At 38.1% G+C, this 25373-nt stretch overlaps 1 protein-coding gene across 1 annotated transcript in view; it reads left to right on the top strand.

The window, feature by feature from the left end:
• Positions 1-24465, top strand: part of GAP43 (growth associated protein 43) — a 99891-nt gene extending 75426 nt beyond the window's left edge. Inside the window, exon 3 of the mRNA XM_032299007.1 lies at positions 23779-24465. Coding sequence (XP_032154898.1) covers positions 23779-23867 — 89 coding nt within the window. The 3' untranslated portion in view covers positions 23868-24465. The remainder of the gene's footprint in view (positions 1-23778) is intronic.
• Positions 24466-25373: the final 908 nt, after the last annotated feature.

The following is a 25373-nucleotide window of genomic DNA, read 5'->3' as shown; positions in this document are numbered from 1 at the left end:
GTCATGATCAGAGTCCAAGGATTAAGTCTCATATCACCCATTAGCTTTGCACCAGAAAACAGTTTTGTGACTCCGATAACTCCAGTCAAACCAGTAGGTCTTCTCTTAGATTCTTACTGTGGTCAGTAAGAATAAAGGCAAGACACTGTGAGACAAACAAATCTAGTTTGTATAGCTGTAGACAATCTTTGGTGAGAAAAGGCTCCTTCCTGTGTCTGTGGGATGTTTGTGTGTGGTGGAACTTAGAAAGTGGAGTGGAAAGGTGTGGGTAAAAGGTGGAAATGAGCACATAGTTAGGTGATGAGAGAGATGAGGGTATGGGGGTGTCAGTGCTACCTCAAAAATCCCAGTCCCAGAGGAAAGTGGGAAGGGATCAGGATGACAGCAAGCAACTATAAAACTTTAAAATCCGTAGACCAGAACCCCTGATAACAGGAATCTGTTTATAAGTAAGAGAACAAAATGTGTTTGTACACATAATAACTTGGCCCTAAACTGGTAATCCTTCATTTCTTAACTCATAGCCTCAACATTCCCACCACCATCCTCCATCAGTGCTCAACCCTTACATATGAGAAGAGAAAATGGGAGGAGCAGGAAGGAGGATACCTTAGGCATAAAGGACTATGTTTTGTCTTTACTGCTGAGTACTTGTAAAAGTGGCAGCCATTCTTGTGGATTGAAATTCCCTACTCCTGCTCTTAGTTGGACAATTGTTGATTGTGTCTGTTTATCGTGGAAAGGTTTGGTTTACTGAGGAACTAGTTTGACATGGGCAGGAGGTTAATGAGAATGCAACCATTCCACCTCAGATATTCATCTTGAGCATCCTGCATCCTGACACCTGCTGAGTAAGACAGATTTGTACCTTGTCACCACATGTGTGATGTGCATGAGAGAAACAGTAACAGGGTTAATGCCGCTCTCTCACAAAGACAATTTTGTTTTTACTTGTTCTCTCCGATATTGCTCTAACATCCTCTGTGCCATCGCTCCCAACCTTCCTCTTCCCCCACCACCATGCTCCCACCCAGATCTCCTGAGAGTCGTTACTACTCAGCCCATCAGCCTAAGTTAGTGGGTTTCCATGGTAACCAGGCAGCTGGTGTCTAGACACTCTGAGAGATGCCTTGCAATTGAGCTGCAAATCTAGCTTCTATCAAACACCCCCTCTTTTCCCTCCTCCTCTTTCCTCCCATTTCCTTTTTATTTACAGCAGGCATTAATGCCAACACTGGATGGAGTTTCCTTTTGACAGGCCATTAAAGGAAGGAGGGGATGAGAGAGAGGGTGAAAACCCCCAACTTGCTGTCTTGTCATATCAGTGCAGTGAGAAGACAACTGAGGTGACAGATTCTGATCTAGCTTGCTCTTTCTTCCTTAAGAAGGATTTTATTTAATTAAAATATTTTAAATTAGAAAACAGTGCCACTAGCCCATTGGGAATCATATGCATCTTTAAGAGCCAGTAAAAGCATTTTCAGGATAGAGCTTGAGCTGATGGCACTGGGTTGAATTAAAATTTTTTTCACTGTGTCTGGGCAATCAATGTAATTTCTCTTTCTATGATGCTCAGGGGAATTATATGCCTATAGTATTACCAGATGGGAAACTATGGAGTGGGTACAGGAAAATGGAAGAAAGGGCCTTAAATGACACCTCGGATCTGGAAAGGTCGAGTTTAACTGTTCCTTATTTCTCTTGAGAAAAAGAAAAGCAGCCTCCGACAGGCAGGAACTGGCCTGGAGCTCACAAGTTAGCCTTAGTGTTCTCCTGTTAATATAAACAATTTTGCAGAACACCAACATCAGACAAGGGCCCTTTGTGTGATGAATCAGGACAAAACAAGACCACCGTAATAATCATGCCTGAAAGCAGACTAAATATGAACATTGTCCAAACCACAGAATGTCTGAATATTTCTTCAGCCTGGCTAATATGAATAATGATGCTTACTTTACTCCTCCCTCTTCCTAGATTGTATTTATTGAGATGCCTAATTATAAAATTACTTCTGTTTTGTGACAGCATTCCAATCCAGAGCAAGGTTCTGTTTCCATAAAAACACCTCCACATCACCTAACACCTGCCCAAATAAAGCCCTTTCTAGTCCCTTCTTGTGAGACACCTCATGATTCTTCATGGCATAGAATCTTCCGAGCTATCACATGAAAATAAACCTACCTGTGCTCAACTACACATGTGTTCCTTTTACTCTTGGCTGTAAGTTGTTGATGCTTCATAGAATTTCTCTCTCTGTTATGTACACTGAAGTTAACTTCAGTGAAAAAGTCTATATCTCATTTTCTCCCACATCTGAATATTTTCTATACCATCTTTACCCCCAATTTATTGCTACACTTTCCTGAATTCAGTAATTCTCCCTCTGAAACCTCATTAAAACCTACTGTAGAAAACGAGATTAACTCTATTTTTTCTATTTCTAGTATTTTCCCATTTTTTGGTCTCAATAATTACACAAGATGCCTCAGGGCACAGATGAGTTTATAATTCTCCTTACTACTCTTCGAGAAATTTATTACCTGATTTAGCAGTGATGACAAGGATATGTAGATCAGACCAACAGCAGAGATCAAAAGTGACCCAGTCAAATGACAGTAAGACTATGATAGAATGTTTAAATTTAGTACACTTTCATTTAAATATCAGGGAAAGTTATGTTCCTTGTTTCAGACTCAATGGTGTCAGATAATTTGTTGGGGCAGCAACCATCTCCTCTCCCTTCCATATTATCATCTGTCAGCTTTAGGTGACTATTTTAGCTACTGCTATCCACAACAGAGAAGAAGTTGTGAAGAGGTCCACCTTGGGAACAGAATGATTAAGATATGACTGTTCTTGTTCAGATATTAGTATCTTCTCTACCAACCCCTGAAATGCCAGCTTGAGGTACTGTCATATATCCTCTGGGACCCACTGTGAGATCACTCACCACTGACCATCTCTCTTTCAGGTGAGTTCTGTACCTGGCTTTGGAATCAATATCATTGTTATTCCTGGGGCAGGGTCATTTTAAGAGCCCTACACACAATTGACTCACCATCAAGTCAACTGGTACCCACAAATAATTGGTTTCTTACTTGGAAACAGTTCCATTAACTAGACTGCTGCTTGGTTTACATTACCTACATTCCTATCCTCTCTCTTTTAGATTCTGGTTTCTCCAAGACTAAGGCCCAGTGTTATCCCCATCCATTCTCTTAGATGCGGTAATCTTGTTATTGGACCTGTAATTAAGAGGCTCTATTATTGGCTGACAGATTTCCCCAAATGTCCATGGTTGATTTACATTGGACTTTCCTAGTTGCTGTGTTCTACCTCCAAAGCTTGTTGACTATTTCTGCTATTGACCTTCTATTTTACTATTTCCCTTAATCATAAACCTCAGACATTTTTTTACCCCCATCCACCTGTGCTTCTTCCCATTGGCTATTACTGGTGCCATGCCCAAACTGTTGTAGTATTGCTAGACTCAATTCTCTTTGAGTTTGATATATTTAAAATCAGTTGTATTAGTACAGTTCTTATTTTTAAATCTTTTCTTTCCATTTTGTGGCCTCAGTTAGAGAGATGTGCCTCTGAGAAAGAAGAATCAACAGACATAGGTGCATGTGGAGAGAGAGGATTTTAAATTTGGACCGCTGAGAGAATGGTAAGGCCAGTCGGTTACACTTCTAGTGATAATGGTCAGGTGATGTCTCATATGAAGATACAGGATGGGAGCCAGGAGTGGAGTCAAGATTGTAGATAAATATTTGGAAGTAGAATTTGGAAATTGATGAATATGAGACAAGGAGTTAAGATTTCATGATAAAGAAATATGCTTACAGTGATGTTTAAGGATCAATGATAAGACAATGGTAATATAAATCAGGTGGTTACCTGGATAGAGGTCAGGATTGAATAGAGGGAATGAGTTTTCTGATACAGAGTCTACAAGGATAATGTAGACTTGAATCTTGGATTGTGGTCACGTTAGGGGACAGAAAGAGAAAACTAGACCCCAAATGGCAAAAGAAAAGCTAGAAAACAGTAGGAGTAAATCCAGAACATAATGTTCATTGAAGATAAGGAAAAGCAATATTTTGGCTGGGATCGGTGGCTCACGCCTGTAATCCCAACACTTTGTGAGGCTGAGGCGGGTGGATCATGAGGTCAGGAGTTCGAGACCAGCCTGACCAACATGGTGAAACCCCGTCTCTACTAAAAGTACAACAATTAGCCAGGCAGTGATGGTGTATGCCTGTAATCCCAGCTACTCAGGAGGCTAAGGCAGGAGAATCGCTTAAACCTGAGAGACGGAGGTTGCAGTGAGCTGAGATTGCATCACTGCACTCCAGCCTGGGCAACAGAGACTCTATCTCAAAAAAAAAAAAAAAAAAAGGAATATTTTAAGAAGGTGTCAAAGGCAAAATGCACCAACAGTTAAGGGGATGATTTTACTTAATCTATTGCAATAGAGACTCCAGGTCCCAAGATCATGTCTTGGCAGGGTGGTTTTCCATTAGACTTTCATAGGAAGGAGTAGGCAAATTATAGGTGAGGTGATTTTGTGTTGTTTTGCAATCAGGGGAAGTCCAGTCAACTAAACAGGATTGGTATCTCTCTGTGTGTAGCTCATTTCAAAAGGAAAAACAATTCTAATTTCAGATAAACATTCATGGGGCAAAGGATGGAAAGTTAGAGGATCTCTATCTGATTTTGTCAGCAGGTTCAGGCAAAAGGGGAAAGGTCTATATTTGCCCTTGTTACAGGTAAAGAAGGGGATCATCCCTGAGTCTTATGGGAGTCCTGAGAAAGAGTTGACACAGTCATATGGAGAAGGGTGTTCTTCAAGGTTAGTTATTTCCTGGAGTACAAAAAGATGCCAGGGATTTGAGAAAGCAAAAGGTTAAGGTACTTTCCTAATTGTTGCTCTTTCCTGGAGTACAGTGCTCAGGTAAAGGTCAACAGTCAAAGAGTACTTAAGGAATAATAGAGAACAATGGTAAATGAGAAAAGGCCTTAAGATTGGGAATATATATATATATAATCAAAGAGAACACTGTTATTAGAAACAGCAAAGCCAAAACTCAGTTCACAGAGAAATAAGGAAGGAGAGGAGGTCAGGAAAAGGTGGCACAATTCCAGTTTATTATTTAGTGAAGTTTGATGATCGAAGAGGAAAATGACATGTTTGTAACTTTATGAGGAAAGAGGCTATTTTGGCCTTTTTGAAGGGCTATCTTGTGCACGAGACTGTATTTGATATATATTTGTTCTGTTTTATTCCGGAAGACAGAACTCCGTAAAAACTTAGAGTAAATTTCAGCTGAATATTGGGAATAATTTACAGGAGAGCTGGAATGCTGTTAAAGTAGAGACTGTCCATCTGCCTGGGGTATTATAGGGGATTCCTGCATTCGATGGGAAATTGCTAGAGGATTGCCACAGCCCCTTTCTACTCTGCAGTTTCTGTATGTATTCTGATTGCTTTCAAATAAATAGAATTTTGAAATAAGATATATAATAGGAGGTAGTTTCTAGGTGTAAAGTATGTCTTGGAAAATGGCTGTATTGGAGAGGAAAGAAACACTGGGTTGAGAAAAGCGAGGGATGATTTTCCAAATGGCTGCATTATATGATAGGCAGAGCGTACATGACTCTATAGTGCTATCCTCTAAAAATATGGGCTCTCCATGACTCATGACTCTTTGTTCTTTAACTGTTTATTGTTTCAGTATTCCCAGAGTCAAATCTATAACACTCTTTGCCACTAAAAATAAGTAAAGAGCTTGGAGATCTTTGACTAAAAAATGAAAAATCAGTTCAAATACTAATATCACTTTTTAAGCGTAGTTCTGGTTGCGTTCCAGTGAGTGCTATTGATTCCTAAAGTGATTTTTTACTCAAAGGCAACACCATAATTTGACAGGCCCCAGGAAGCCAAAGCACACAATGACTGCAAAATGAATTGTCCCAGTAAGAGATGGAGACTGCATTTATTTACACACATGCAAGCATATAATACAAATACCCTTTATAAGGCCTTTTTGTTACAATAATATTTGAAAAATTAACTCCCAAGCTGAGTTAAACCTTCGCAGTTGGGTTTTTTAACATTTTGCTGGCACTGAAGGTGAAGGGGGTGGTAGATGGGAGGAATTAGCTACACTTCTATTTCCTCTTCCTCAGGATAGCGAAACGATCTCTTAAATTCTTAGCTATGATAGCATTCGTAATAATTTTAGCTATCTCTGGATTTTCATTCTCCAGTAACTCCTAAGGCATTTAGTCTATGAAACCTACGATAATTGATGTTAACTATTCAACCTAAGTTACTAATTTTAAATATCTCTAATTTGTTCCTCTCTACAAAAAATATCCACTTCACCTCACACAATTTGAACATAACATGTTGGAATTTGATAAAATAGTAATCCTTAGCTGTGATTCTGCAAGCCTCTAGAGTATCTAAAATTACTTTTGGTAGGCCTTAAAGCAAAATTATATTGAATTACCTTGCATTTCTTAAAGGAAAATAGGAATGGAGGGAGGGAAGGAAGAAAGGGAAGAAAAAAGGGAGAGAGGAGTAGAGTAATACAGTACATTTAGGACTCTGGGAAGAGTTGCAAGTTAAAATCAAACAGTATAATATACTCCTTCCCAAAGGCTATGAAAGGCAACATGATCTCATGGAGGATCACTGAATTCTAATTAGCTGTGTGTCTTTGGACAAGTCACAAAAACTTTTCATCTTTAGCTTTTCTCAGAGAGAATAAGGAACTAAAATCAGATCATCTCTAAGGTCTCCTTCAGCTTCCACTACTTTGTAATTTTATGAACAACTACAAGCTGAGTCTGTGACAATATATACAGATTTTGTATTTTTGTCCTGATTTATGTGGTTTAGCCATTTGCTTTGATAAAATTAACAAGACAACTGCCAAGTCTCTAGTTTACTTTGTGCTGTGTAGATACAGCCATAAGGGAAAATTAAACAGCAAAGATAAATAATTGTCTGGCTAATCTCAAGTACTACCCAAACACATCATGGCGAACCATGGCAAAGCATGAGCTGAATGAGTATGAGGCATAAATGCAGTGCTTTTATTTAAAAATTTATATGTTACCCAAGAAATAAATATAAATAGGAAATATTTTTAGGTAGCTGTAGTCACTATTGGTGTTACTCTTACAGAGCTAAAATTATGTCTGGCTTTAGTTTCTGTGTTTTAACCCTGGTGTCAGATAATTAAATCATTTAATCAAATATCAGATCGTGTGATTTGGCAAACCTAGATCTGCTTCTGCTTTTAAAGGTAAATATTGGAAATACCAACTTTATAATAAGGAATATTAACTCATTATATATTAAACATTTAATATAATTTATTGAATTTTTAAATGGAAATCAGTATAACTGAAAGATAGTTCTTTAACTTTCTCAAAGTCTGACAGACACGAATGACTACATTAACACTTTTATGACTGATCTCACTAGATGAGATCTAGGGTGACACTGTTGAAAATGAAGGGTATAATAGAAATACCTAAACATAAAAAACCCAAACTTATAAAAAGGTTGGTATAATGCTTAAGCAATCGAGTTCAACGGATATGAAAAACCATGAGAAGGAAAAGCTAAGAAAGTAGATTCAATAAAAAATTACCAACAAACATGATTAGCCTGTTTAATTTTTCCTCACCTCTTAAGTATGGACCTAAATAATTAACATCAAATACACAAGATATAATTTTTTGAAAATTATTAACTTCCTCCAAAATGCAGCAGGAAGAATTATAGAAAATTCTTTGTGGGGGTTGGGGGTGGGTAATAACTGCCATCATATTTGAACAAGATTCCAAAAGAAGTATGACATTTGGAGCCTGGTATAGTGGCTCACACCTGTAATCCCAGCACTTTGGGAGGTCGGGGCAGGTGGATTACAATGTCAAGAGATTAAGACCATCTGGCCAACATGGTGAAACCCCATCTCTACTAAAAATACGAAAATTAGCTGGGTGTGGTGTCACATGCCTGTAGTCCCAGCTACTCAGGAGACTGAAGCAGGATAATCACTTTAACCCGTGAGGCAGAGGTTTCAGTGAGCCTAGATGTGCCACTGCATTCCAGCCTGGCGACAGAGCGAGACTCCATCTCAAGAAAAAAAAAAAGTAGTATGACATTTCTTTGCCTACATATCAAGAGAACAGCCACTTCCTACCCTATTACGACTCTATTCTTCAAAGTCTGATGGGATTTCCTATTTGAGAAGGCAGGCCCAGGAATGACAGAGTGTTTTGCGTAAGAATAACCCCATCAGAGCAGTCTTCTTGGGGATTTCTCCTTCAACATATGCCTGTCCCCAAATAAATTCAATACTTCCTGGAAACGAGAACTTTCTCACAAGAAAGCTGAAAAATCTCATTGCATCTTATCATTTTCCTGAAACTTGTTTTCCTGAAACTTAAGGGATTAATTATTAAAAAGAAGTCTTAGGGTTCCTTTCAAATATAGGATTCCAACATTATGATTGAACAAGAGAATTTTTCTTGAAGTTGGATGGAATGTCTTAATCCTGGAAAATTGCCATCATCTCTGTAACTTAACTATTGGATGCAAGATTTACTACACAGCTGGAGGTAGGTTGTGACTTGGTTTTTCACTCATTCAGTATGGTAAACAGTTTTTCTACAAATGAAGCTAAGCTCAAAGATAAGGTTTTTGTTTTGTTTTGTTTTGTTTTGTTTTTAATTAACTGACTGCTATTCTTTAGATGCAAAATAGAGAAGGCTGTTCTGCTTTTAAGTACCATCAATATCAGAAAAGTCTTTGCCCTTGAAGCCATAACTGCTTAGTAGCCTTGATTATTGGATCACTGAATCGTGACTTTTCCTCTTTGCTGCCCTTCAAGTTTGGCCAAGGTCACCATTGCCTTTGTGATCATTTTTGGACTTTGGTTCTGATTTCAAAGCCTTTTACAAAAAACTAGTTTTTTCATTCCACAAGCAGAAACTTTACAAGTCCCAGACTCTTCTCTTTCTTTGTCAAGATATTTGAAGACAGTTTGTCTTTGGCTGTGAGTTAAGATTGGATAAGCATAAATTAGAGAGGAAAAGAGAGAAGATAACTCACTTATTAGGCATTCATGTGAGCAAGAAGTGGCATTTTAAAATTTTTATTGTCATTTAATGTTCATCAAGAATTAATGAGGTAAATAGTATTATTCCTATTTTACTTATGAAAAAATGGAAAAGCAGCAAAGACGCATGTTGATTACCTATATGTGAAACCTCTTAGCACAATGTTTGGTGCATAGTAAACATTAACCAATGTTAGATCCTGGATTTACTCAAGGTCGTAGTGTCAGAAGTAGAATTTATTTATTTATTTGTTTTTATTTGAGACAGGCTCTTGCTCTGTCACCAAGGCTGGAGTACAGTGGCTCACTGCAGCCTGACCTCCCAGGCTCAAGTGATCCTCTTACCTCAGACTGCCAAGTAGCTGGGATCACAGGCAAGTGCCACCATGCCCAACTAATTTTTAAATTATTTGTAGAGGCCAGATCTCCCTATATTGCTTAGGCTGGTCTTGAACTCCTGGGCTCAAGTGATCCTCCTGCGGCAGCCTCCCAAAGTGCTGAGATTATAGGCATGAGCCAGTACACTCAGCCTGAGAGACAGAATTTAAATGTAAACACTCTGGCTCTAGAATCAGTTCTCTTAACTACTATTCTGTGCATGTAAAAATAGTTATGCTTATAGTAGAAGATATCTATTTCTTACTTTGTTTTTCTTTATATATGAATACTTGGCTATAAAATTAGAAGATGGATGTAAAATTAAAGTTAGCAATAAATGGAGAATGACGGGATAATGATTTTCATGGCTTTGAAACAGAATAGTATTGGGGTTCCTTTTTATAATCCAATATTTCTAAATTTACAAACTTCTGCTATTTCCTTTGATCATGGTAACATTATAGGACCACAGTTTTTTTTGCCTGAGGTAATTGAGGTTAGGTCAATTACTTTTGTGACATCTACATGTCACAAAGCATTCAAGATAGATATATTGGGATATACATGTATATATGTATACACACACACACACCCCAAGTACCTAGAAACATACTCTCCAGGCATGTTTCTAGGTACTTGGTATTGAATGGTGAACAAAATAAAAATAATCTCTGCCTGGGCCAGGCGCAGTGGCTCACGCCTGTAATCCCAGCACTTTGGGAGGCTGAGGCGAGTGGATCACCTGAGGTCGGGAGTTCGAGACCAGCCTGACCAACATGGTGAAACCCTGTCTCTACTAAAACTACAAAATTAGCTGGGCATGGTGGCGCATTCCTGTAATCCCAGCTGCTCGGGAGGCTTTAAGCAGGAGAATTGCTTGAACCTGGGAGGCAGAGGTTGCAGTGAGCTGAGATCATGCCATTGCACTCCAGCCTGGGCAACAAGAGCAAAAAACTCTGTCTCCAGCAAAAAAAAAAAAAAAAAAAAAATCTCTGCCTTTGTAGAGTTAAAATACCAACAAATGTATACTTTTCTTTTGATAAGTCAGTTCACAGTCAACTGAAGAAGACTAAAAAGATACCACAAACTATGATATAATACAAAGGATATAATTTCCATATAAGAACGGAGTTCTGAATTCTGTTTGCTGTAGGTTTGGAGGTTGAAAACGTAGTTGAGCCTGGTCATAGGAATTATAAGTAGTAAATCCAAATGAGTCAACCTTGAAGATTTACTATATACTTCACTGAAATCATTGGCTGGTCTGCCTCCCACCACCAGTTTTTAATTTTTGGTTAAAGAGATATCTTTGGTCCAAATCTCCAGAATCAGAGCACAAGAAGGGAACTCTTGTGCATATAATTTATTGGTGGAAACCTATAAGAGAGTGAGAAAAGAGGATAGGGCAGAGGAAGAAACCAGGCAAAGATGAGAGTTCGGGGGAAGCGTGGTCTCAGCCTGATCCAATAGAGAGCTCTGAAGCACAAATTGTACCACAGAGGTGGCTTTGTCCAAAAGCAAGAGTGCCAGACTGGAGTCAAGGTAGCTAGAGGGGACTGACGCCTCAGGAACCTTTGGTTGAGATGGCTTCTATTTTATATCCCCTACCCAAGTGGCAGGTGTGGGCTGTTAGCAGCCAACACCTACAGCAGCTGGGGGATGGGAGCATGGACCTGGTAAAGAAGATCTGAGAGGGGCACCAACAGCATCTACTACAAGAAATGTAAGACATCTGAAAGGCATGTGGAGGGATGTAGAGTTGTAGAGAATATTTGAGCGGCAAGTGAGGGAACAGATAATATTGAGAACTTGCTTTTTATTTTATTTATTTTTATTTTGCTATCTCTTTTTGCTTTGGTGTGACATTTAAAAAATCGGAAATAGGTATTATTTATTTTTACTTCACTAAAAAATATTAAATGTGGGTAGTTTAAATTTAGTAAAATAGAAAAAGCAGTACTGTCATTCAGAACCCCAGATTTGCAGTTATGTCTTGTAGGCAAGTAGGAGATTGCCTTTTATTTTGACTAAAGGAAACCTCTCTCATTTTAAGTCAGAGTCCACAAATTTACATGTCTTACTCCAGACACCCTGCCTTCTCTTCTTTTTCCAGGGAGAGTTCTTTAGCATTTTTAAATGCCTTTAGGCAAAATCTGCACTCTCCAGTTCCCCACAGACCCCACTGCCAATTTTACCCTTGGCCAGATTTTCACATTAATGTTGTTTGCCTGGCCTTTTTAGGCAATTGAGTTTGTGAAGGCTGGAGGCTGAAATCCCAGCTCAGATTTTCACCTAGCTGGGATTCTTCTCAGCTGTGATCCTGTGGAGTGAAACAGGGAGATGTAGAGTTGAAATTACTGATGTGTTTGTTGTAAACTTCTTTTGAGAGTTGAACACATTTAAGTACATACAATTAACATTGACCTCCTAGAATTAAAGGTTGGTAAATTGATCATGTTCTAAAACAATAACATAAATTTGCTTATTTCACTCTAAGTCCTATGTCAAAGAATATATCCTAATGAACCAAATCACAAAGCACTTTTTCATTTCAAGGCGATATACAAACATTGACTAAGTAACTTTTCAAAATGCTAATATGAAAAAAGGTATTACTGAATAATCAGTTATATTATCACTGTTCTTTATAGCAGATTAAAATCTCAAACAATTCTCAGTTTTTACTGCATTTTGCAAGTGTACATGAATATATATATATATATGCACAATTGATTTTAATGTTAATTTTAAACAGACATTTTCAACCGTATTCAGTTTACGGCTCAACAACATTTTCATGGCACCCCTAAACCTCTACTTATTAGGTAGTTAGGTTCAAAGAGCTTAATAATAGTATATCGCACAGTATCCAACACATAGTTTCCCTCAAATTAAAAAATATATATTGGCACTCCTGTGAGTTCACTGTGGCTCCCACGGATTCATGTGTATGGTTTGAGAACTACAGTTTAAAATGCTGATTCCCTATAATGTGCCAAGCAATGTAGATAACTTACAGTTACCATATAAAATGAAAGTATCCCAAAAGTTTGCTTTCTAGGAAATCACATTCTAAGTCAACCTAGAAAAATTATCCACCTACTCTTTTTTTCTCCTGTAAATATTATAGGCTATACCTTGACCTAGCTTTTACTGTGACAATTGAGAATTTTGAACTGAGTGCAATAAATGTTAAATTCAAATTTTGTTTGGAGATAATTTAGACTTTTTAACTAAAATAGTTAAAATGTATATGTTGATTTTAAAGCTGATTAAAACTGATTTGTAGAGTATTTAAAGAGGGAGACACAATCTTTTTCTGATTCATTGATCAGTATGAAAAAGTACTTCTGTAGTTGAATTTCAGTCAGATGGGTCTGCTTATTCTGGTCTTTGTTTTATAATTTGGTTCGGTTGAAATCTTAAAAAAATTCCATTAAAAATTGTTTTGAAACAGCCGGCTGTGGTGGCTTACTTTAATCCCAGAACTTTGGGAAGTTGAGGTGGGTGGATCACAAGGTCAGGAGTTCAAGACCAGCCTGGCCAATATGGTGAAACTCCATCTCTACTAAAAATATAAAAATTATTAGCCTGGTGTGGTGGCGGGCACCTGTAGTCCCAGCTAGGAGGCTGAGGCAGGAGAATTGCTTGAACCCAGGAGGTGGAGGTTGCAGTGAGCTGAGATCATGCCACTGCACTCCAGCCTGGGAGACAGAGCGAACTCTGTCTCAAAAAAAAAGTTGTTTTGAATCAAATTTTTAGGATCCATAAACTCTTTTTATTGAGACCAATTAGCTCTTCAGCCTCTTGCTTTTGTCCATGGTTATAGTTCATAGCAAAAATTTTCATTATTTAATGTCCCTTCATAGTGAAAACTAGGCAAAAAAGTAGTTAATAATGAAATTCTGTTAAAAAATGAAACTTCCCTTAATAAAACCTAGGTTTTGTGATTTGTGTACACTCAAATTATTTAAGAACATAAAGCCTCTGTTTTGTTTTGTCTTGTTTTTTTTTTTGTTTGTTTGTTTGTTTCCTTATTTTCCATTCTTACATTTGGTAAAATAATTAAAGCAAACTATCAGCTTCATTGTCTCAGTGAATCCAGTCTGTCAAGGCATAAAAATAAAGCACGTTTTTGGGTTTTGAATGTCATCTGCACCTGTCTCCTAGAAAAGTATCATAAGATAAAAGAAAGAGTACTATGTTGTGAGTCAAGAGTCCTGGATTTCGATGCTGCCTTTTCAATTTTATGACCATAGAGAAATTACCTAATCTCTTACAGCTTCAATTTTCTTATCAAAAAAATTGGATGTTAGTTAAAGTATCTCTTACGGTTTTTCACGATTTAGGATTCCGTGGTTCTAATATGTCAAAGTTCTTAAAACTATAAATTCTTCATCATTTTGTGTGTGTGTGTGTGTGTGTGTGTGTGTGTGTGTGTGTGTGTGCGTGTGCGCGCGCACGCATGTATTTGGAATTCCCCTGGGAGAATAGAATAGTCCTTATTTCAAAAAGAATTCAGGAAATTATTTGAAGGCAAAGTGCTGTGAGCTAGCACTGCAACTGTGATAATGACCACTTGCAATCATTTTATGGCAAGTTGATAAGAATTTGAAAATGCTAAGAGAACAGAACTCCTGAAACTTAAGTCTTTAGAAGCCTATGATAAAGTTTGGTTGCACATAGGATTTTTAAGTTCTAAATACATACACACAGAGACACACGTGCACATACATACACATATAATCCTACGGAAAGGAGGAAAACCAAAATTCATAGGTTAAAAGGTTTCTAATCATAACTATTAGTTAACAACACGCATTATCACATTACTTTTCTATTCCCGACATGGCATTTCTCATAATTTCTCAGTGCCATAGGGCCACCAGTGTTTACCTTTAGGCTGACTCTGTATTCTACTCCTTCCCCCCTAATCCCAAACAAGCTGAAGCAATGCCTCAGTAGACCTACAGATTCAACTGCTAGCTCAGCACGTAATTTAGCTGGGAGCAGGGATTAGGGAGTGACTTTATCTGAGTGTTACACTAAAGTGAGAATACCCCTAAATTCTGCTTTAATTTTTAACTTTTAGAAGTTGACTTATTCATTGTAATAATGGTAAGAAATAAAGTTAACATCATTTAACTTAATATATTTTCTTCATCTTATTCCAAAAATTATTGAGGGCAAGTAGGGAAGCCAGGTAAATTATAATTATTGATGTTTCTGCATCTGGGGAAGAAGATAGAACACTAATTTTTGATGATTTGGTAGACATTCTTTATAAATAATGTTTTAAGAAGTTTTCAAGGCTAGTCAATTTGTACCTTCTTTGGCTTTAGTTTTAATTTTTGAAAAATGTCTCTGGGTTTTTTCTCCATTCAGATAAAAACACTGTCTTTTGTTCTATAGGTTAGAAATACTATATTCTGTCCTAGCTTTTTTTTTTTTTTTTGAGATGGAGTTTTGCTGTTGTTGCCCAGACTGGAGTGCAATGTCATGATCTCGGCTCACCGCAACCTCCGCCTCCTGGGTTCAAGCAATTCTCCTGCCTCAGCCTCCCAAGTAGCTGGGACTACAGGCACGCACCATCATGCCCAGCTAATTTTTGTATTTTTAGTAGAGACGAGGTTTCACCTTGTTGACCAGGATGGTCTCGATCTGTTGGCCAGGATGGTCTCGATCTCTTGACCTCGTGATCCACCCGCCTCGGCCTCCCAAAGTGCTAGGATTATAGGCGTGAGCCACCGCGCCTGGCCTGTCCTAGCTTTTATAAGAGTAGCTGTCTTTAATTAATAGTCACTCATATCTTTATTTTCTGAGTAGTGCTTTTTAATTAATTAGTCACTCATATCCTTATTTTCTCATCAGAGTCAGACTTTACAGAAATATTCTAGGGGAGAAGGTTCCTTAGTCATCTGTCCGGGAAATAAGTTTTTTGGGGGGTAGAGAAGGAACTGCTTTTTTCCTCTTGGGATGAGATTATTAAACTTGGCAGCTAGAATTAAATTGAGTGGATTTCCCAAATCCTTCATTTCCTGAAGTTTGAATTAAAATTCAGAAAACCTCACACCCCCGTAAATTGGATTACTATCCTGACGAACTATATTTTTCACTTTAAAGTTTATAAAGCGCTTTCAAATACCTCCCGTCAAACTCCAAACAACTTACGATAGGGTAGGGCAGGCGTTATATGCACATCATCTGTAGACTGGGAAACTGAGGTAAAGAAAGGAAAAGCATCTTTTCTGAGGTCATTTGACTAGTTAGTGGCAGAGTCAAGGATAGAATAGGAATCAGCTTGGTCTTAGGCCTAAACTTGAGGGGAAAACTAGCCATGTGTCGCTGGGACCCCATCGTGCTGTCTGATTTTTCTTCTTGGTTACTCTTTGAAATCCTTAAGTATATAGTGTTATTAGCAAAGGGGTCATTCTCTCTTTCAGATGCTTTGAAAATAAGGAAGGAATGGGGGCATAGGTGTTATTTGCATAATTCTCCTCACATCAAAATGAAATATACTGGCTCAGTGTTTTAGAAGAAGCTTAAAATGTGAAACGTGGTGATGAAATTAACAAAATGTGGATCACAGTGACCACGGAAAGCCATGATCTAGTCTTTAGATGGACATCTGGTATATAGCTAAAGAAAAAGACTGTGAGCAACAAAAGGACCATGTGTGAGTTAGCTGCCAAAGGGTTTTTTTTTTTTAATTATTATTATTACTTTCCTTTGAGCGTTTGAGGTGATGATGCTTAATATTCAAGAAAGATGAAAATAAAAAGAGAAAGGAAGCAAACACCCAGCCCATTGGTGATTGGTAGAGTAATTGTGGGCATGGCCCCAGGATGATAGCAGCTTCTATTTAATCAATGTTGACAAGGCTGGGGAGAGCTGGGCAGGTCCCAAGAGGTAATGTTTTACTCAGAAATCCACTCAACCTAATTTCAGTAATGTAGGGCTGTGGAGGGGCCTGGACTGGAGCCAGAAAACAGGGCCATTAGAGCTGAGCATAGGCAATGGCAGCTGGGAACATCGCCATCCCTCCAGCAGCATTGCAACCAGGCTGAGCGCACAAGCAGCCGCTGCTGCATATGCTCCTGGTATTTGCTCACCAACAGAAAGCACAGACATGCTATTCTCACCCTTTCGAGGAAATGAATGGAGTGCATAAAGGCAAAAACTGCTTCCAGACTCCATTTTAGCAAGAATCAGAGAGCAAGTTTGGCATACATCTTTCAAGGACTATTGTGAAATTGTCCACCCTAATCTGAGTCTTTTAAAGCTACCATTGCGTTGTTGCAAATACATGCAGAGATAACTTAGATCTTTATTGCTGTCTTAGTGTGGTTTTGATCTTTCTTAGGAATTGTGGTTATGGATCAAGAATATGGAAACTACTATGGTTTTTCATTTTTCCAAACTTTTGAGATTCATTCAAGTTTGTCAGCTTTGCAAATCCGAGAGAACTGACCCAGGACGAATTATGCCTCTTAGGGCTGAGTGCTTCTTGTCTAGCTACTCTTTGCTTCATCACTCTTTCTCCAATAAGCAACACATTATTACAGTAATTTGCTAGCATATAAATTGGAAGTACATAGAGGTTTTTGTTTTGCATTTTCATTGTTATGACACCACTGCTATATTTGCAGTTCGTGGAACAGTGTGTCGACATAGTAAGACTCAATTCCTTTCACTGCATCCAGTGAATTATATCAATGAATAAATGAACACATTTTTTTCCTTCCTTTTGAAAGATCCTTGAACTAGGACACATCAAGAATGTATGAATTTACTACTGATGATGTTAACTTTCTCTTTTTAAGTTAACACAGAAATGACAACATTCATGGAGGCTGCCAGTGAACGTGATAATCTCTAAGCAGTCTTTGGGCTTTGAGGAGCAATGTTTTTGTCAAGGCTAAAATGCCATGGCATGGGCAGGTTACAGCTTTCTATCAGATTCTAACATTATCTGTCCAAATGACTGAATATGATTTTTGAGACTAAAACGTGGCACATCGAGAGGGTAAATCAAATAACTTAATCAAGTTTTTGAGCCTCAGCTTAAGCCTCTCATATAAATAAAGTTGTTTACTCCTGAACATATAACCATGTCCCATTTGAAAAATTTATGTCTTAAAAAAACTTTTTTCCCCTAAAGGAAAAAAAGCCTAAATTACTATAACTAAACCTAAAACTAAAACATATCATCAGTTTTTGTTTTAGACACATTCTGTTTTATAATAGAATTGGATTTGGGGGATTGATTTTTCCCTGGTAAAGACGGATTTGGGGAGAAGCCATCACTGGTAGATAATAGTGATAGTCTTAGGAAAATCATTCATTGGTCACTACATACATACATGCGTGCACACACACACACAAACACACACACACATGCACACACACAGAGCCCGAGTGTCTTTGGCTGTTATAATAAAATACCGTAAACTAAGTGGCTTATAAACAACAGACAAATTCAGTGTCTGGGAAGGGCCAGCTTTCTCAGTACCTTGCTGTGTCCTCACATAGTGGAAGAGACTAGCTAGCTCTCTGTTGTCTGTTTCATAAAGACACTAATCCCAATCATGAGTGCTCTACCCTCATGATTTAACCACCTCCCGACGATTCCTGCTCCTAATGCCATCACCTTAGGGGGTTAGAATTTCAGCATATGAATTTTGAAGGAACAGAAGCATTTAGACCATAATACTGTGGCTCATTTAATTTTGTTTTTCCTGTAATGTCTTAAACAAAATAACAATACTAATATTAAGTTTTCATGTTGAATAAAAGTAAAAATACTGTTCAGAGGCAAACTGAAAAAGATCAAACATATTCTATGCTTTACCTTGCTTGATTTCAGCAGCCACACTAGCACTTCCAGGCTTTCTTCATTGGCCAGCCCCAGGTCATTGCTTCTACTCACTTGTTAAATGCCACTTGGTGTTGAAAAATCACACTTCAATCTTTTAGCCTCTATAGCCTCTTCTTAACTAATAACTGTCTCAGAGGGAGGTTGATCTGCCAGATGAGGACTGTGATTGTTTACTCTTATTGGATCATGGTAATTGGAGTGATCGGCTGGCCTCAGCCATTCATTTGTCTCTGACACTCACTATGATGATCAAAGATTTTGCACAAAATACTAAAGATTGCATATTAACTCATCTCTAGCATTAACAAATCATGTAATCAGTGCTGGAAAGTGCCAAGGCCAGATTTTATATTACGGAAGACTAATCAGGATTCTTCCCTTCATTTTTAGCTGCTTTTAATGGGACAGTTTTTAAATGTTGTAGGCTTTAGGCCTACATACCTGTGGACTGGACTCCCTGCCTTAGTTATCACCCTGAACTCACCCATTCTTTTTAGGCAAAGGCAAAACCAGGGAAAGCAATTAAAGTAAGAGGTACTGAGATAACTCTGTCCTAGACTGGAATTTACAGTGTGGCCTTAGATAAACTATTCAATCTCCCTGTGTCTCGGTTTTTCCAGCTGTGAAATGGGGTGATTAAGGTAGATGTGATAATTAAATGCAATGATACAAGTATACTTAGCACTGGTCTGAGCACATAGCAAGAGCTTGAAAATGTTGGCTATAGCTAAATACTTTATACAAAGGACCAGGCAAGTCATAATTAATAATTCTTTCCAGGCAGTTTTTTTTTTTAAGTGGTTGAATAGAACAGGTAAGAAAATGTAGATATAAAGCAAATGGTCAACATGATTTATCACTACAATGACTTATCAAGGGTTGACATTAGTGGGAGAATAAGCTAGCAATATCAAGATGTTCCCTCTAGCATTCAGGCTTAAATAGACCCATTTATATAAAACTTGGATTCTAAGTTCTTCTTTGTCAGAGGTTAAAACCTTTCCCAAACTCACGTGCAGTCTCCTACCAAAGTAGAACTAGCTGGAGCAGGCCTGTGGTTCACATCTGACTATTGTTTCTTTAATTTGGATATAGAATTTTTTTTAAAGTTATCATGAGTTTTTAGCTTATCTCACTTTGGAGGTTGTTAAAGATTGATATTTTACATTGTTTCCTCGGTCCATATTTTGTTTTCCTCCCCATAATTTCTTGGTGGCCTATAAAACTGTCACTGTATTCATTGACTTGACACACTTTTTTTCTGCCAACTAATTATCCCTTCACTTAAAGCATTTTGCTTAATATTCAATAATATCAAATAAAAATTAATCTCAGACATATATATATATATATATATATGTACAGTTTTATATGTTCCAGCTAACTGACATTTCCTTTTTTAGCCATCTAATTGAACTTCATCACTTCTAATTTCATGGTTTTTATTCTATACTTTGGAGCCAACAATTTTTAATCTCAAGTTTTTTTAAGTCACTAAAAGCCTGTGGACTCTAGCTACTTAATTTCTAGTGCTCAACTGATAAAATGAGTTTGGCCACCTGATACAATCAGAAAACCTAAACAAATAGATCTAAGTTTCAGTTCTGGCTTGGTCATAAGCAAACAATATGATTTAGGGAAAGATCCTTTATGCAGCTACATTGCAGTCTCATCAGCTGTAAAATGAGGCTGTCAAGTCATTCTTTCACCTAACAAATATTGACCGGGGTCTTTCCTGAATTAGGTTCTGTGCTAGACATGGGATTTAAAGTTGAGCTGAAGTAGGTACGGCTGTTACCCTTGAAGAGTTTACGGTTTAGTGACTGGGTGATCTTAAGGAGTCCACTCATTTCTAACATTCTTGTCTTTTAAAGGTATATTGTGAAAGGCTTTAAGGGGAGCAAGGGTTTTGCTATTTTTTTTCTCAGTACCTAGAAGAATGCCTGGCACAGTGCAGGTGTCCAGTAACAATTTATTGCAGAAATAAATAATAACGTACATTTGAAATACCTCAAACATTTGAGAAAATGAATATATATTGAAGCTCTATTAATAGGGAACAGACAGCAATAATTTCCTGTCATAATAAACAGATTTTGCCAAATTTCATCTTTCATCTTAGGACGAGGCAGTGGATGACAAGAGAAAGTGGGAGAATTTGGGAGGATTTAACTTGATTGTATTCCAACAAGGGCCAGAAAGTGCGGCTGCATCTCAGAACCATCTGAAGTTTCAAGTTTTCATTTCTGCTTTTTTGAGTTTTGTTCCCTTTATTCAACGAACATGCAATTCTCACCTTTGTCAGTCCACTTCCCTTTTCTCTCATTTCTGAATTTCCCTCAAATTATATATAATAATAACTCCTTTGCCTTTATTTTGGTAGGAGAGATTTGAAGTTTTCTGTTGCTTCTATAACTACTGTCTTTCTGTATGTTTTTGGGTTGGGTAAATCAGTATTACGTTTCTCTTGCAGTTTGATAAGGGTGCTAAAAACATTGCTTCTGGTAACTGATAAAGATGGGAAACCACCTTGGGCATACTTAAAATATACAAAGGTTTGAGCAGGGTTAGGGAAATAAGCAAACTCTCCAGAATAATTTTTGATTTTTTTTTTTGAATGACTTCACTGAAATAAATCTGTAATCTTTCTTCTGGTAGAAAATTAAATAACTCATTAGCACACCAAAATTTTTATAATTCCTGAGGAATACTGCTGATACATAGAGTATTATAATGATCGGAATTGAGTTAGTTTCAAGCAAAACTTGAATAGTTGCACTGTTGTTCAAGAGGTAATAATAGCCACCTTGGAAAGCTACAGCCTTAAAAAAAAACCTTATGAGTAGTAGTAGGCAGTATCACTAGAATAACTATATTTTAAGAATAGCTTATAGTGAGTTATGAACCTTACAACATAAGTCAGACTTTAAAACCTTGGTCAAAAGTGAGTATTATAAAGTAAAATTACCCATAGTAGCTTCTTACTTTAATTTACCAGACTAGTCTAGTTAGATTCTAAAAACCTAAACTACTTTCAAAAAATAAGCATTTTCTGCTACTGAAGAGCTTTAAAAGAATGTTTTTGGTTAGGGGTTTCAGAGAAGAAATTCCAGAAATGTGTTTAATAATGGTGGGTATCAATGTTCAGCTTTGACTGAATGTAAATATGTAGCTTGCTGAATTAAAAGAGACATACATTTTGATGAGTTCTTTTTTATTTTTTTTGAGATGGAGTCTGGCTTTGTTGCCTAGGCTGGAGTGCAGTGGCGTGATCTTGACTCACTGCAACCTCCCCCTCATGGGTTCAAGTGATTCTCCTGCTTCAGCCTCCTGAGTAGCTGGGATTACAGGCACACGCCACCACGCCTGGCTAATTTTTGTATTTTTAGTAGAAATGGGGTTTCATCATGTTAGTCAGGCTGGTTTTGAACTCCTGACCTCGTGATCTACCCACTTCAGCCTCTCAAAGTGCTGGGATTATAGGCATGAGCCACTGCACCCAGCGATGAGTTCTTTTAATGATCTCCTTAATGACCCCATTTCTCTAATCTCAACATCTGTGTAGAGCAAATCCATTTTATTTGGTATTCCTAGTTTAATCTCCTCAAAACATAGCGGTAATATGTTCCTCGCTCAAGTGCTTTCAAAGTATGTCTGTTATCTTCAAATTAAATACAAATTTGTTAGCCTAACAAAATTCCATTGACTCCAGTTTACCTTTCCAAGAATAATAACCACCTAGTAGGTGTTAAGAGGACAAGCAATAACAATAGCTTCATTTTAAGACACAGGCATTGTTGATAGCAGGGGTTGAGAAAAAACAAAAAAACAGTTGATTTAGTAGGCCTGGAACTTCCGTCCTTAGAAAGGCCTGTTTATAAAACAGGCTGGCATCTGGGAACTTGGATTTTGAGAAGACTCTCATTCCCACTGGCTGGCATCTGGGAACTTGGATTTTGAGAAGACTCTCATTCCTTAACTGATAAGAGTGGTTCCAGGTGCCTAAAATCGTTGTACAGACGATGTGGTTTAGGCTGAACATCTGTTTTCCTTCTGGGAGTCTGGATTTTGTATCTTCTAGGTAGAGGGTGCCTACATGATCAACTACCAATGCAAACTCAGGTAAACTTCCCTAATAGAAGACATCTTCCATGTGTTACGGTAATTTGTTGTTGAAAGATTTAAGCACATCCTGGGTGACTCCATGGGGAGAAGACTCTTAGAAACATGTTTGGTTTCCTCCAAACTTCGCCCCAAATGCAACTTTTTGCTTTGCTTACTTTGATGTATGTTCTTTCACTGATTTTAGCTATGAAGTAGACTGAATGCTGAGTCCCATGAGTCCTCCTAGCAAATCACTGAACCTAGGAGTGATCTTGGGGGACCCTGACACAGGGTGTTGATTGTTCAGCAACACGAGTTATTTCAGAGCAATTGAATTCTTTTTCCACAAGCTGGCATATTAGTAAACTATCATGTAGCATAAAATCAGTTGATTGAATTCTGTCAGGAAACCAAGGGAAAATTATTCTTCAAAAAGACATGATATCCTCCTTGTTAAGCAAAGTAGTACTTTCCCTATGGATAAGTGTATTCAGTTGGAATGTGCTTGGCTGCAAGAAACTGAAAACTAGTACATTACAGTGCTTTAAAAAAGCTAGTGACTTGTCTCTGAGGGAAAGGTATCTAGGAGTGCTACAGTCACTCAGTGATGATTTTTCCTTTTTGTCCCACCATCCTTAGTGTATAGTTTTTGTCTTCATGGTCACAAGACAGCTGCTACAGTGCCATGTATTATTTGAGATCCAAGTCATCAGGAACAGGAGAATGTAAAGGGCAAAACCCAACTCTGCCCTCTCTAAGGACTTCTATCTCTGTCTAATTGACCAGCACTGTCCCACAGGAGCTGAGAATTCAACTATTTTACTTTCCAGTACTAGAAACAAGTGGTAAGAAATTTGGAATGGACACTTGATGGTCCACATAAATTATCTGCTACAATTCTTCTGACACTAATAGAACAGAAATGCAAGATTATTGTTGATTCCCTATGTAAAGATCCTGTATGTGGATACCTTGATTGCAAGGCTGAGAGATTAAACACCACAGTAACTTCTGTTAAGTGGACTCCTTGTCAATCACATACGTTTGCTCCTAAGTTCTATAGGTGCCACTGAACAGCTTCCTTGAGGTAAACCCTTCTGAACTTGGAACTTATATTAACTGGGGTAATAATAATCTCTTTTAATCTTAATGCTCTTATGTAATGACATACAAAGAAAAAAATGCATTGCACCATTGTATGAGCAGATAAGGCAAAATACTAACTCTCCTTCCCCCCACCCCCCCCACCCTCCATCTTGTTTTGTTTCTCAGAAGCTGTAGATGAAACCAAACCTAAGGAAAGTGCCCGGCAGGACGAGGGTAAAGAAGAGGAACCCGAGGCTGACCAAGAACATGCCTGAACTCTTAAGAAATGGCTTTCCACATCCCCCTCCCCTCTCCTGAGCCCTGTCTCTTCCCACCCTCTTCTCAGCTCCACTCTGAAGCCCCTCCTGTCCTGCTCACATCTGTGAGGCTGTCCTTTCCCACCCACTAGCCCTCTTTCTCTCTGTGTGGCAAACATTAAAAAAAAAAAAAAAAAAAAAAGCAGGAAAGATCCCAAGTCAAACAGTGTGGCTTAAACATTTTTTGTTTCTTGGTGTTGTTATGGCGAGTTTTTGGTAATGATGATTCAATCATTTGGGAAATTCTTGCACTGTATCCAAGTTTTTTGATCTGGTGCGTGTGGCCCTGTGGGAGTCCACTTTCCTCTCTCTCTCTGTTCCAAGTGTGTGTGCAATGTTCTGTTCATCTGAGGAGTCCAAAATATTGAGTGAATTCAAAACCATTTTTGTTTTCTTCCTTTTCAATGTGATGGAATGAACAAAAAGGAAAAAAATTCAAAAATCCCAGTTTGTTTTAAAAATAAATAAATAAAGCAAATGTGCCAATTAGCGTAACTTGCGGCTCTAAGGCTCCTTTTTCAACCTGAATATTAATAAATCATGAGAGTAATCAAGGTCCAATGGCTCTGTGTGTTTGTTCCACCTTCTCATTAGTTGGTTGGACAGGCTAGGGTCTTATAATATTTCATCATTTCTTCTTCTCTCAGTTTGACACCAACAACCCTGATAAAGAAAACACAGATGAAGCCTAAGGCTCTGAGGAGGAGCAATAGCTCCAGCACTCGAGGGAGACATCTGTTGTAGGCCTGTCTCCTTGGCTTGTGGGTGGCCATCTTTTCACTGTGCCTTTTCACATCTTCCCTTTATGCCTGTCTTTGTGTCCAGATTTCCTCATTTTATAAAGATACTAGTAATGCTGGATTAGGCCCACCCTAATGACCTCGCTTTAACTTAATTGCCTCGACCCCATATTTAAATAAGGTCACATTCTGAGGTACTGGAGCCGAAAACTTCAACATATAAATTTGGGGAGCAGGGCACAATTCAGCCCAGAAGAGACAGTAATTCGTGACCAGCCTGGCCAACATGGTGAAACCCCATCTCTACAAAAAATACAGAAAATTAGCCGGGTGTAATGGCAGGCACCTGTAATCCCAGCTACTGGAGAGGCTGAGGCTTAGATTGCGCCATTGCACTCCAGCCTGGGTGACAGAGCGAGACACCATCTAAAAAAACGCAAAAACAGAAAACAAAAGAGACACTAATTAAGACTCCCTCTTACTAAAATAACTTCAAAAGTATTTTCATTATTCAGGAAAAGTTAATTTATCCAATGAAAGTTTATTCTCGGTTTTGCTAGGGTAAACATTACAAAGAGGAGCTGGGTGAGGTGGCATATACCCATAGTCCCAGCTACTTGGGAGGCTGAGGTGAGAAGATAGCTTGAGGTCAGGAGTTAAAGTTCAGCCTAGGCAACGTAAGGTGACCCTGTCTATAAAAAACAAATTAGTTGGGAGAGAAATC

The sequence above is a fragment of the Sapajus apella genome, unplaced genomic scaffold (genome assembly GCF_009761245.1).
Source record: "Sapajus apella isolate SASKATOON/1434 unplaced genomic scaffold, GSC_monkey_1.0 scaffold40, whole genome shotgun sequence".
Classification (NCBI taxonomy): Eukaryota; Metazoa; Chordata; class Mammalia; order Primates; family Cebidae; genus Sapajus; species Sapajus apella.
The sequence above is the reverse complement of the archived record's forward strand: the minus strand, read 5'-3'. Positions and strand labels throughout refer to the sequence as shown.